The sequence below is a fragment of the Triturus cristatus genome, chromosome 1_2, assembly GCF_964204655.1.
Source record: "Triturus cristatus chromosome 1_2, aTriCri1.1, whole genome shotgun sequence".
NCBI lineage: Eukaryota > Metazoa > Chordata > Amphibia > Caudata > Salamandridae > Triturus > Triturus cristatus.
In genome coordinates, this window is record NC_140580.1 from 281416764 (window position 1) to 281429626 (window position 12863).

General features: G+C 42.5%; 1 protein-coding gene across 5 annotated transcripts in view; it reads left to right on the forward strand.

The window, feature by feature from the left end:
- The window catches only part of LOC146867161 (polyunsaturated fatty acid 5-lipoxygenase-like), a 1030548-nt gene that overhangs the window by 986606 nt on the left and 31079 nt on the right, over positions 1-12863 (forward strand). For all 5 annotated transcript variants that reach the window (XM_085603716.1, XM_085603717.1, XM_085603714.1 and 2 more), the window contains one exon: positions 11049-11219. In XM_085603716.1, the coding sequence (XP_085459842.1) occupies positions 11049-11219 (171 nt within the window). The remainder of the gene's footprint in view (positions 1-11048; positions 11220-12863) is intronic.

The window sequence follows — 12863 nt, forward strand, 5'->3', positions numbered from 1 at the left end:
TCTGTATTTTATGCAGCCAGTAGGTGTGCAAGAAAGACTCAGACACCTTTTATGTTCATATTAAATGCTTTATTGACAGTAGATAAGTGTATTATTACATTTAAATAATACTAAAATTATTCAAGCAAGGTCTTGACTTTAGTGGGATCAAGCACTTAAAGTATATATATAGCCAGTGCAAAGCACAATAAATCTACCATGCCTTCTTTCCTTTAGCAAACGGGAAATATCTCAGCTAAGTGTGGTGTCTAACTTTGTGGTGGCCATCTGACATGCCATTTATGTGGCTTTGCAATGTGTAAACCAGGACATGCATCCTACCCACACACTAAATCCCTACCCAAGACCGCACATCACTACCTAAAACACCACATATCCCTTACACAACTACTTGCACACAACACCCTCACATACATCACCATGTGCATATTGCAGAACCACATATCCCTTGACATATACCTTTTCAACCACCTACATGCTAGACTATCCTCAATAGTGTACACAACTACATACACCCAATACCGCCCACACCAACACCAACACTTAGCCTAAGCACTAGGTGAGATGCTGGGGTCTCCGCTACATCCCTCTCCTCTGCAGGCTTTATTGGGATACTCCCGGGTTATACCTAAGTCGGATCGTCGCTTTGTTACCTGCGCGTTACTGCTTGCTAAGCGCCGTGTGGGGTGCCGATGGGGGCGGGGGAGACGTCCCAATGTCAAAGAATGGCTGCGGGATATGCTCACCTGTCAGGAAAATGTCCTTCTGTATGCTGAGTTGCTGCCGCCTGCGTCCCGCCCCCCTGACATTTGGGGACCCCTGACGCGGTACCTCGCTGCACATGATGACCGGAGATCGCCCCCTGATGCTGCTGAGGGACACTGACTGGAATTATGAGTTGGGTTTGGGTGGGAGGACTGGGTTCCCCATCGGGCCAAAGCTCACTGAACGGAAGGCCCCTATCGGATGGAAGGGTTGCTATGACCAAGTGATCGCCTAAAGTGTAAGATGTCAAGTGGTATGCTGATATTTCTATGTCTCCGTTTGTGAATAAATGTGCTGTGCTCTGTACTTTGCTGTATAATCTCAAAATAAAGAGTTATAAAAAAAAAACCACTTAGCCTAAGCGATATATCAGCATTGTTCTACAACATCTACATAAATGTCACCACCTACAACATACAACCTACACCATCACTTACACCCAACTTATTCCATAACCCATCTACACCCTATCCCTTTAGCACGTATCCTAGATAATCACATCCTGCATTCTGCCATCACAACACCCAAAACCTCCTCAAAACCTTTACTCCAGACCATTATATCCTCACTTACTTTCTTCATTGTCTACACAATACACCACCCCTCCGTCCACCCACTTCCTTCCTTTCATTCTTATAGGCCACCTGGCAGAGGAAGCGGGCAGCGGCACTTCTGCACTAACCCACTCTGCCTCGCCTTGTAAATGTTGCCTCCTTGCCTTCATGAACTCAGGCATCAGTGAACCTGGTGGGTCCAGTACTAGACAGGAATGCTTCCCAGACCCAAAACAGCCCCTCACCCACAATGTTATTGCCTGCAAACCAGGCCTGCACCACAATCCTGCACTACAATATTGAGAACGGTTGGCACAAGTGCCACTGTCTTATGCCCACACCCATGCCGCACTTATCTATACACTTTAGTAGACCAACAGTTAAATGCTGCACCACCACCTTTACTATAAACCAGTATTTACATTCTACACCACAACCTAAATCCCAACATTACCACCACACATTACCTACACTCACCCCCTACTTCATAATCTACACCCCACCATACACCACTAACATACACGTATTCCAACATACAGCACCTGCACCATACACTTCACATGACAGTCACAAACTTCAATTCCACATTACCTACATCTTACATCCAGAGCACCCATTACATGTTTCACCCTTACCCTCAACAGTAAATCTGTGATTCCAGCACTGGTAAGTCCTGGTTTTATCCTGGAACACGAGAGCTCGGTCTTCATGATCTGCATCTCCCATGCACCATGGCTGGCTCTCTGCTCTCTGCTCTCTAATGGCAAATGCTCCCTAGTTTAAGTTGGTAATCTGAAGTCATGTAACAACCAACAGAACGAACATGGTTGCACTGGTATAATTCAATAGTTTTAGGCCCGTTTGATGTGTAAGCTTTCATAGCCATATGAAACGAAGTGCCAACTGGTAGAAACAGCTAACTAAGCACTATAAAAGCCTATGTGAGTCTCTGCTCAGAGCCTTTACAACCGACTTAGATGGCGGATTTTTCCACACGACTCTGGAGAAATATGTACTTAATAGGAATTCTTCTTCCGGACAGGTGGTCGGAAGTGGGTGATAGAAGGCACTTTTTGCCTTGGAAGCTTGTGAACACCCACAAATGTATGTGTATGGATGTTCTTTTTTTTTTTTTTTTTTTTTTTTAAATAATTTTTTTGAAAATAGCAGTGCACAGAATTACAGAAAATGAACTGTGCCAAGTAATAACAATATTGCAAAGAAAAAAGAATTTTACAAAAATCAGTAAAACCGGAGAAAAAAACAAGGGTGATATACATTAACGCACTGAATATAATCTAGGTGAATAAGGAAGATAGAGAAAACAAAAAAAGAAAGAAAGTATATGTAAATAGGTAAATAATTTTCATATAAAAGAGAAGAGGAAAAAGAGACAAGAAGAGGAAGGAAAAAGAGAGAAATGAAAGGAAAGGAAAGGGGAAAAGACAGAGAAGTAAAGAAAAATAAAGAAATAATAGGAGAAGATAGAAATTATGATGTTGATGACAGAAAAGAAGTAAAAGGTAGCCAGAGAAGGTCAGATTTAATTTGTAAATGAATAGAGGATTGAGGAATAGATGCAATTCTATGTTCATCACATATGTAATTCCACCAATGAAAAAAGGACAATTTTGAGTTGTCCTTCCAACAAGAGAGTATAACTTTAAAAGCCGCAGCAAGAAACAAATTCAGTAATGGTGAAACAGGAGGCATTAGATCAAAGTCCGGTGACACAGTGCCTAAAAATACATTCTGAATACTAAGGTGTATATTATAAGAAATAATCAAAGAACATTTTGACCATATATCTTTCCAAAAAGTAAAAACCTTAGGACAGTAGAATAATAAATGTACTAAAGAACCTTCAGCATTAGAACAAGACCAACAAGTTGATGTAACAGAGTGGTTAAATTTATGTAACACAAGGGGAGTGATAACGACTCTATTATAAATAAAAAATAAGGACTGTGTGATATGAGCAGCTTTGGAGGTCTTAAATAATTTCTGCCAAAACTTATCCCAGTGAGATACCGATAGGGATACAGAGAGGTCATGTTCCCACTCCAGTTCCACCTTAGATTTAATCCGTGCACAGATAGGAGTAGATAAAGATTTGTAGATAAAGGAAGCACTAGGAGTAACATCAGGAGAAATTTGAAATAGTGAGGGGACAGGAGGAGGGGAAGAAGGGAGTGGAAGCGCGAGGGATTTCTGGAGGCAGCCCTGAAGTATTGGAGCTAAAGTATCATATTGCTGGATACAGGAGTCAGGAAGGTGAAAAGATTCTTGCAATTGAGGGAAAGAGAGAAGCACATTATTAACAATCAATTGATGTACATAAATAATGCCCTTTTCTTTCCATTGTTTGTAGTAGAAAGATTTGTGGCAAAATTTGATGAACTTGTTAAACCAAATTGATGACGCTAGAAAGGATTGATAGGGATTCAATTCCTTACAAAACAATGAGTTTAACAAAACTTGAGAATTTTTCAAAATAGGATATTTGGAAATAAAAGTACAGTTAGACATGTGAACAACATCTCGTATTGAAAAATCATTTAACAATGAGCATTCAACTTTAACCCACGGAGGTTGAGGAAAGTCCCCATAGTCTTTGGACAAGGCAAAAAATTGACGAATCAAAAATGCATTATGGTATAAAATAAAATCAGGAAATCGCACCCCCCCTTCATTCTTAGGTCGGATCACTTTAGACAAAGAGATACGTGCATGTTTGTTATTCCATATAAATTTGGAGCATAACGAATTAATCTGAGAGAAATAATATTTAGGAATTTTAAAAGGTAACATAGATAGAATAAACAGTATCTGAGGGACAATCATCATTTTAATTGTATCAAGTCTACCCCACCAAGAAAGGAACAAGGGGGACCAGAGATTTAACAAATTACTGATTTTAAGTTTTAAGGCAGAGAAATTATTAGATAATGTATCGCGAATATTAGAGGAAAACCAAATGCCGAGATACTTAATTTTTTGAGGACACCATGTGAAACTAGATGATTCAAACATATATTGATAACATGAGGGATTTAAGGGTAAAATCTCTGTTTTAGAGAAGTTTAATTTGTAGCCTGAAACCTTAGCATATGAAGCGATTTCCTTCAGAAAGGGGGGTAGGGAAGAAACTGGGTTAGACATATAAATAAGAACATCATCAGCATATGCAGACAACTTAATTTGGTGAGATTTAAAATGAAAACCAGTAATGAGAGGGTTATTTCTGATACGTTCCAAAAATGGTTCCAAACAAAACAGGAAAAGTAATGGTGAGAGCGGGCAGCCCTGACGAGTACCTCTTTGAAGGGAAAAATAAGGGGAAAAAAGACCATTGACAAAAATACATGCTTTAGGGTTGGTGTATAACAATTTAACATATGAAATAAACTTAGGCCCAAAACCAAACCATCTCAAAGTATGAATTAAAAATTCCCAATTAACACGGTCAAAGGCCTTTTCAGCGTCCAGGGATACAGCAGCTAGGGGGGAAGGATAGTTTTTGCTAAGAGCAAGGACATTGGAAAACATTCTGGCATTGTCCGAGGCCAAACGGCCTTTAACAAAACCAACTTGGTCTGGATTTATGAGCAAAGGGACAATTTTTTCTAAGCGAGAGGCCAATATTTTTGCAAAAATTTTACAATCGTAATTAATGAGTGAAATGAGACAGAAGTTTTTACAATAGGAGGGATCTTTGTCAGGTTTGGGAATCACAATGATAAGGGCTTCCAAAAAGGAACCTTCAGCATGGGAACTAGATATAAAAGAATTGAAAAGTTCTAATAATTTAGGCGCAAAAATTGAAGAGAAAGCAGAAAACAGTTCAATTGAAAAGCCATCAGGGCCAGGTGCTTTTGCTTTCTTCAAAGCTTTGAGAGCATCAATTAATTCTGCTAGGGAAATATCTTCTTCAAGGGATTGGAAATTATCTTGGGAAAGTTTGGGTTTAGGTATATCTCGGAAAAAAGAGGCGAAATCTTCTTCAGAGGGCTTGGTAGTGTCCGTGTATAAGAGATTGTAATATGATTGAAATGTGGCAGCAATATCAGCGTCGGACGAGAGGAGAGAATCATCCATTTCTGAGTGAATGGGGCCAATGGCTTTACGTTCCGATTTGATTTTTAGATAATTTGCTAGCAATTTCCCAGCTTTATTTTGGCCCCCGTGATATTTTGACTTAATCTTGAGGAGAACATTGCAAGCATCGTTTGTTACTATTTTATTCAGGGTGGATTTAGCATTGATTAAGTCTTGAAGTGATGAGGGAGATTTGGAGGAATAATACGTGTGTTCTAATGATTTTATGTGGGCTAAAGTGTCTTTATATTTAGTGTGTAGCAGCTTCTTCTTCTTGGAGGAGTAGGCAATGGTAAAGGCTCTAAAAGATGCTTTAAAAGCATCCCAATTGTTATGAAGGGAGGTATCTGAAGAATGATTGAAAGAAAAAAATTCCTTAATAAAAGAGGTCGCTTCTGAAATAAAAGTAGGGTCTGATAAAAAGAAATTATTGAACCGCCATCTGCCCTGTTTGCAAGTAGTAAGAGATAAGTCAATATGAGTGGAGACAGGGGCATGATCTGATATAAAGATAGACCCAATGTCAGAGGATTGTAGACATGGTAACAGTGGTTTGGATACAAGAATATAATCAATACGGGACCTGGTATGATGTACAGGTGAGAAGAAAGTAAATTCGGAGGAATCAGGGTTACATGTTTTCCAGGTATCAAAAAGTGGGCGAGAAGAGATGGGTGTTTGAAATGATTTGTGGGTTTTGTCAGGTTTGAATTTGCACTTGGATTGCCTATCAGTGAACGGGTCCAACCAATTGTTAAAATCACCCCCAACCACAATGTCCGAAGTGGAAATTGACAGTAGTTTCAATTTTATAGATTGCCAAAATTCAGTGTCTGGCTTGACAGGCCCGTAAATATTGAAGAAAGTCACTTTTCTTTTATTAATGAGAACCTCAACAAGTACCCACCGACCATTTGGGTCACACTCAGATGATATAATCTGTGCATTAATAGACCTGTGAAATAAAATAGCGACACCACCATGACGATCAATAGCAGGAGAGAAGACAATCTGATTTACCCATTGGCGTTTAAGCTTAAGTGATTCTTTATCATTGCAGTGGGTTTCCTGTAAAAAAGCAACTTGGGCGTTGAGTTTAGCAAGGTGAGACAGTACCTTCTGACGCTTGACGGGGTGACCCAGACCACGAACATTCCACGAGACGACATTAACCATACTTCTGGATGCAGGGGAACGAACAGTAATAGGGCCACAAAACTGCAGAATGGACAAGATAAAAATAGGAAGGACATTTTACAATGAGTAAGAAAAATGACCAAATCTTAAGAGACAAGTCTATACATGAAAACAAGGGTGAGACTGAGAGGAAATAGAGAGAAGGAAAAGAAAGGAAAGAGAGAAGGAGAGAAGGAGGAGAGAAAAGTAAAAGGGAGAAATAGAGAAAAGTAAACAGATCAAGGAAAGACATCCAGACCTGTAAAGAGAAGGAAAACCTGAGAGCGGAGAACGAAGTGACACCGAAGGACGCGGATACATAGAAAACAGACGCAGAAAATAATAAGTGGGCGATGGGCCCAATAGGCAAACAGAGACAGAAACTCAATGGGGTGAAACAAATAAGTCAACCAGAGCAATTAAAAAAGAAACAACTCCAACATTATGATCAAAGTTTAAGAACCAGTAGCCATGCCATGTGAGGAAAAATTATGAAGAAAAAGTTTGAGCTTCTCCGGATCCTCAAAGGAACGTGTGCGACCCTCATGAGTTATCTTGCAAAGGCAGGGATGAAGAATTCCATATTGAATATTAAGCTGACGAAGCTGAGGACGAAGAGCGAGGAATTCCTTGCGTCTGGCGTTAGTAGCAGTAGAGACATCTTGAGATATATAAATGTTATGGCCAGACCAAATAAGACGACGCTTGATTCTCACAGCCTTCAAAACCTGCATAAGCTCTGTGAATTCCAGGAACAACATTATGATCCCTCGAGGTTTGTTGGATGATGGTTGAAGGCGACCCAACCGGTGCGCTCTTTGAATGTTGAGGGGATTGGATGTGGACTGAAGATCAAGAAGCTCAGGCAGAAATTTTTGTAGGAATGAGACAAGGTCAACCCCCTCAACATTTTCCGGCAGGCCAAAAAGGCGTAGGTTATTTCTACGATTTCGATTTTCAAGATCCTCTGTGTGGAGTTTTAGTTTGAGAATTTCTTGCTCGAGGGAAGGAATCTTTACAGAGACATCTTGAATGTTACTAACCCGTTGCTCAAGGTCTAACACCTTACTTTCCATAACCATCCATCGTTCCTCAATTTGTTTGAGCCTGTCGTTGGTAGCAGACATGAAAGGCTGAAGGCCACGGACCTCATCCAGAATGGAGTCCAGAACAGGGTTCTGTGATGAAAGGATTGGTGAAGGTGGATCGTTTTTGTGCCTTTTCGGTTTCGTACCAGAGACCGATGGCCTGGACACATGGGGATCACTAGCCATCTTTTAGAAACAGAAAGGCGGGCACCCAAGGGTATAAAAATCACCAAGGAAATGAAAGAGCTTGACGGCACAGTACTGGAGCAACGAGGACACACCACACCAACAGGGATATTGCGTCAAAACAATAAGAGCTAGTTAAGTATGGAAGTAGTCCGCAGTTCCTGCAAGGTAAAATCTATCCCAGAATGGGCACAGTCATAGAAACCAATAGAGCCATATCGAAGTTGAAAGTAGCCCAGCAGCGGTATGTAGAAATCACCTCACAGAAGTAGAGGAAATTAGGGATAGTAGGTCAAGCTGTCCAGCGCAGGAGAGGAGAAGCACATAATCCGCAACATATGGCAAGGCAATGCATTGTTGTAGCAGAGAACACTGACATGTTAGAAATCATGCCCCATATTTGGAGTAGCTCATATTAGGGGCAAAGAATAGTCTCATAGCAGAAGACAGCCTAAGTTGATATCAATTCGTGAGGGGGATGCGAGCGCCGTGAGGAAACGCATCAAAATGGCGGCCGCTCGCATCTCTGAGGAGAGAGAAACGCCGCTACGGTGAAAACCGTTGAAGCAATGGATTGCGGCAAACAAAAGCAGCCAGCGGACTCACCGCAGCATCCTAACAACAGGACAGTCCCCACTGAGAGAAAATCTGCTCGAATACAGGAGGAAATAAAGTTCCAAGTCCCGCGACGGAGCGGAGCTCAAACAGGATCCGCCATGACACTTCGGCGGTCAAGCCACGCCCCCGTGTATGGATGTTCTAAAGTGAAATCTGACCCTTTCCCACTCTGGCAATGGTAGGAAAGTTACTCGAGCAAGGGGCCAGGACCAGAAGGGCAAATGATCATATTAAGATTTGCTGGTGTGCAGGGGGGTGGGGGGCGGGGGAGGGGGTATTTTCCACAAGGGAAAATGGTTTTTCCCACAACGAAAAACGTGCGTTTGCAAAGGGGGCTCCATCACACCTGTGCTTACATTGACCTGATGTAGATTTCTGCACAGGAGCTATAGGAGCCCATTTGAGATGTCAAAGGTGCAGACTGGGAATGTTTGTCAAATGCTGAAAGAAGTCAATCTGGATTCGTATGTAGGCCGGCTTCTACGGGTGAGGGTTGTGACTAGAGCGCATAATAATGCCACATAGAAGCGCTTTCTAAAGACAAACGGGACTCTCTGAAAACCAACAAAGTGAAACCACCAAATGTGACTGACCTTGTCATGCGCATATTTACTTTTCTCCCTGTTGGAATATATTCCAACTTTAGTGTCCACTCTACTGCCTGTGCAGCACTACCATGCGCAGGAACATGCTTGTGAACCATCTCAACTTGTACTCACACTAGTTCCAGGAACATCCGTTACCAGCGGCAGTGGGGTTATCGGGACAATCACAATTAGGTCCTGAGACTGTTTTTTTGAAAATATCAAGGTAATAGACACAATGATTGTATTTCTCTATCATATTGAACGTTTAAGTGATGATATATGTAACAATCATGCAGTGGCATTTTATCATCTGTATTAAGAAAGATTTTCTTGAGATTTGAATCGCTGCTGCTGGTAGAGGCTATAGCTTTTAAGACTAAATGTAACCGTATTTTCGACCGTGAGGGATTACCCTGCTTTCGACTAACTAGAGGTAAGAGGCCTCTAACATTTTGTTATCTTTTACAGTAGGACTCAAATTTTACTTTGAAGGTGCAGTATAGGAAAATAAGTGAGTTGGAAGCCAGAAGTGAAGAGAGATGTTTGTATCGTGCTAAATGACATGTTTTGGTTTATGTACCTTAGGGCCGCAGGTTCATCCGACCGCTATCACTGCAGGCTGGAAACCACCCGATGTGGTCAGCAGTTCTGTTCGCCTTATTATGATACGACTGCCGTGTAGGCGGTCAGAAACATGCAGTTTTCTATTGCGGGTTGTGCTGCTGCCTGGAAAAGGGCCGCAGCAGAGAAAGGCATGTTTGCAAACATCCATACACCATGTGCCAGGAACCGTGTGGTGCCTGGCACACGGTGCATGGATGTTTGAGGGGCACCACATGTGCCCCCCTTAGCCACATAGCAGTGGCCCACTTGGTACGGAGGCCCTACTAGGTGCCCCCAAAGTCCCTTTCTGACAGCCTTTGCATGGCGGTGGAACCACGATGAAACGGCTGTGGGAAATGGACATTGCAATCCTTATGGCGGTGTCTCCACAGGAACAGCCTTCATTGTAGGGTTTACTGTCCAACTGTCACCACAACGTGCTCCATGAGCTTGTCAGAGGCTGCGGTCTTTTCCTCCACCTGCTGCGCTCTGACCGCCTGTGTCTTAATCCGCATCATAATGAGGGCCTAAGATTCTTGGGGGAGATCCTTCATAGTTCCCCCTCGAGAGAATCAGACATGTCTAGCACATCATTAAAGTATTGGGATAGTGAGTGCACTTTCAAAATTGCTTGTAAAACCTATGGCTGTTTTAGGATATTTTCTGGGTGTTGTGTTACAATAAAGCATTTACCCAGTTTGTTACAACTTTCTCTTTTGGGCCAGGCCAGTCTTTAATATTTCGCCTTACCTTGCGAGTATCCATTCAAGGGTCCAATCAGACCTGCCTTGAAAACTTGTAGTTTTTGTTAAATTTCTATGAAAATTACACTGTGAAAGATACTATTTGGCCTCGTTATTTTCGAAATGTCCTTGTGCAGTAAATTACCCCTCCCCTCCAAACACCCCTATTTCTAGAGACCGTTGGGTTTGTTCTCGCTGCTCCCTTCTATTTATGACACTGTTCAAAGTACAGAAAGTTATTTTCCTGGTGACTCCTTTGATAATATTTTTTATATCTGATGTACTGACACTGTGTGGTTGTTTTTTGAAGTTGAAAACAATGTTACAGAACATCAATTTAAGGCACCAGTCACTGTTCTCTAAATAAGATTATTAGATACGCCTTTTGTGGATGCCCTCTAAATAATTCTTTTGATACCGTCATTATTTATATAGTTTATTTAATCACAATCCGAATTGTATTTCTAAAATTCTTGCAATGTATTGCATTGCTGGTGTACATTTGAATCAATATAGATACATATACAAGTATTTATTTAATCAAACTATGAGTTTAATTATTTTTCAGCAGCATTAAATTTAGGTCTATAATCTAGGACTGAGCTGACTTGTTTTCTTTGCAATGCGCAGTACGACTGGTGCTCCTGGATTCCAAATGCTCCCCCTACGATGAGAAACCCGCCACCAACCGAGAAGGGGGTTGTTACCATAGAACACATCATTGAAACGCTACCAGACCGAGGTCGCTCTTGCTGGCATCTTGGCGCGGTGTGGGCATTGAGCCAGTTCCAAGAAAATGAAGTAAGTCAGGTTGTTTATAGTAAATATGAATGTAAAAAGTGAACATACATTGCACTAGCTGTCGGTAATATGACCTTTTCTGGTAAAACATTTAAATACTAGGAGCATGAATGTTGTTTTCCCCCTGAGCATTCAGGGCAGCACTTAAAACCTAAATTCAAAATTGGGCAAATACGCTGTTGGGGTGGAAAAGTCCTAAACATGGTAAAGATGTGTACCCTTGCCCTGAGTGCCCAACCGTACTCTAGTCTGGATGCCTAATGCTGATTTTATGTCAAAGGCAAACACAGCTTTGTTTGCATCATGATATAGGCCTGTTTCACAGGTTGCGGTCTTGTTGGACCGAGATAGGCATCCAAAGTGCTACTCATAGAGGTGGAAGGCTACCGCCTTCACCAGGAGTTAAGCAGCACAGGCATGTGGTGGCAGCATACCGTGAAGTAATCAGTAGTAGTGAACAGGAACCTTTTACCCTGTGTCACTGGAGTAAGGCTTATAGGCTCACTCAGGTTTTTCAAAGTTGTGCTGCTGTGTGCATTACTCACATGTAGCCTACATCAGGTAGATGTGGGGTGTAACACAGCACAGGAGTAGTGGCTCTGCACTGGTTGTATGTGTGTTTGGGAAGGGTACAGTACACGGACAGAGCTGTACTGTAAAGTGCGCGAGAAAGCCATACCTTTGACCCCGCTCACTGCCTATGGAGGCCTAATTACACAGGTGCATGGCGTGTCCATGCAGCTAAGTGCTGATGCTCGAAACTACTTGCATTGCGTGCCTAATTTCCTTGTATGCGGGTCTTCCCGCTGTTTTTGGGAGGTGCCTGGCTCCTGGTTCTCACTACGTGGGGGCCATCTTGCTTCGGATGTTTTTACTATATTTATGATTTTAAACTTCCTTACCTTTCGTTAGTTTATATCTCATTTGCCAGTAGGTTCCTGGTTTCAGGGAAGCCTGAGACAGGATCCGGGGGTTGCTGGACCCCAGTTTGTGTTTTTTATTTTTCCACTTTTTTTAACTACTTGGGCTAGCAGCGCCGAAGCGCAACAAAGCCACACCCCTGGCCCCGCCCACTGCCTATGGTGGCCTCTTCACGCGGACACACGCAGCCGGCGCGCACATGGAACGCCAGAGGCGTGCCTAAGGCAAGACTGACTGCACTCATCCGTGGACGGCCTGAGCACAGCCCCAGCCCTGCCCCCCCTGCCACTTTGGAGTCAGGGACCTCCTCACTCCTGACTGACTTGCGCGAGGCACTGTTAGCCTACCGGTGCACAGGTCAGTCTTCTAGTCTTCTGCATGTACAAAAATCACTCCTTTGTCTTGGACTTAGGCCCCCAGGGTGTTCTGCCTTGACAGTGGGGCATTGATAGGTGGCCCTGGGTTTGATCCTCCAATCTGCCTGTGACCGGTATACATCAAAATGGTTCTTATGTCTTGTGTGCTTATTAATGTTAGGTCCCTCATTAAGCACGGGGTGGAATTGTACTTATTTTGTGACACTTATACTCCTGGGTTGATTGTCATTATGGATACCTGGGCGGATTCTGCCTTGTCATTACGGATACCTGGGCGGATTCGGCCTCCATTTTTGATTTTCTTGACCTTACTCCCCCGGGTTACCTCTCCTTCAGATTGGACCAG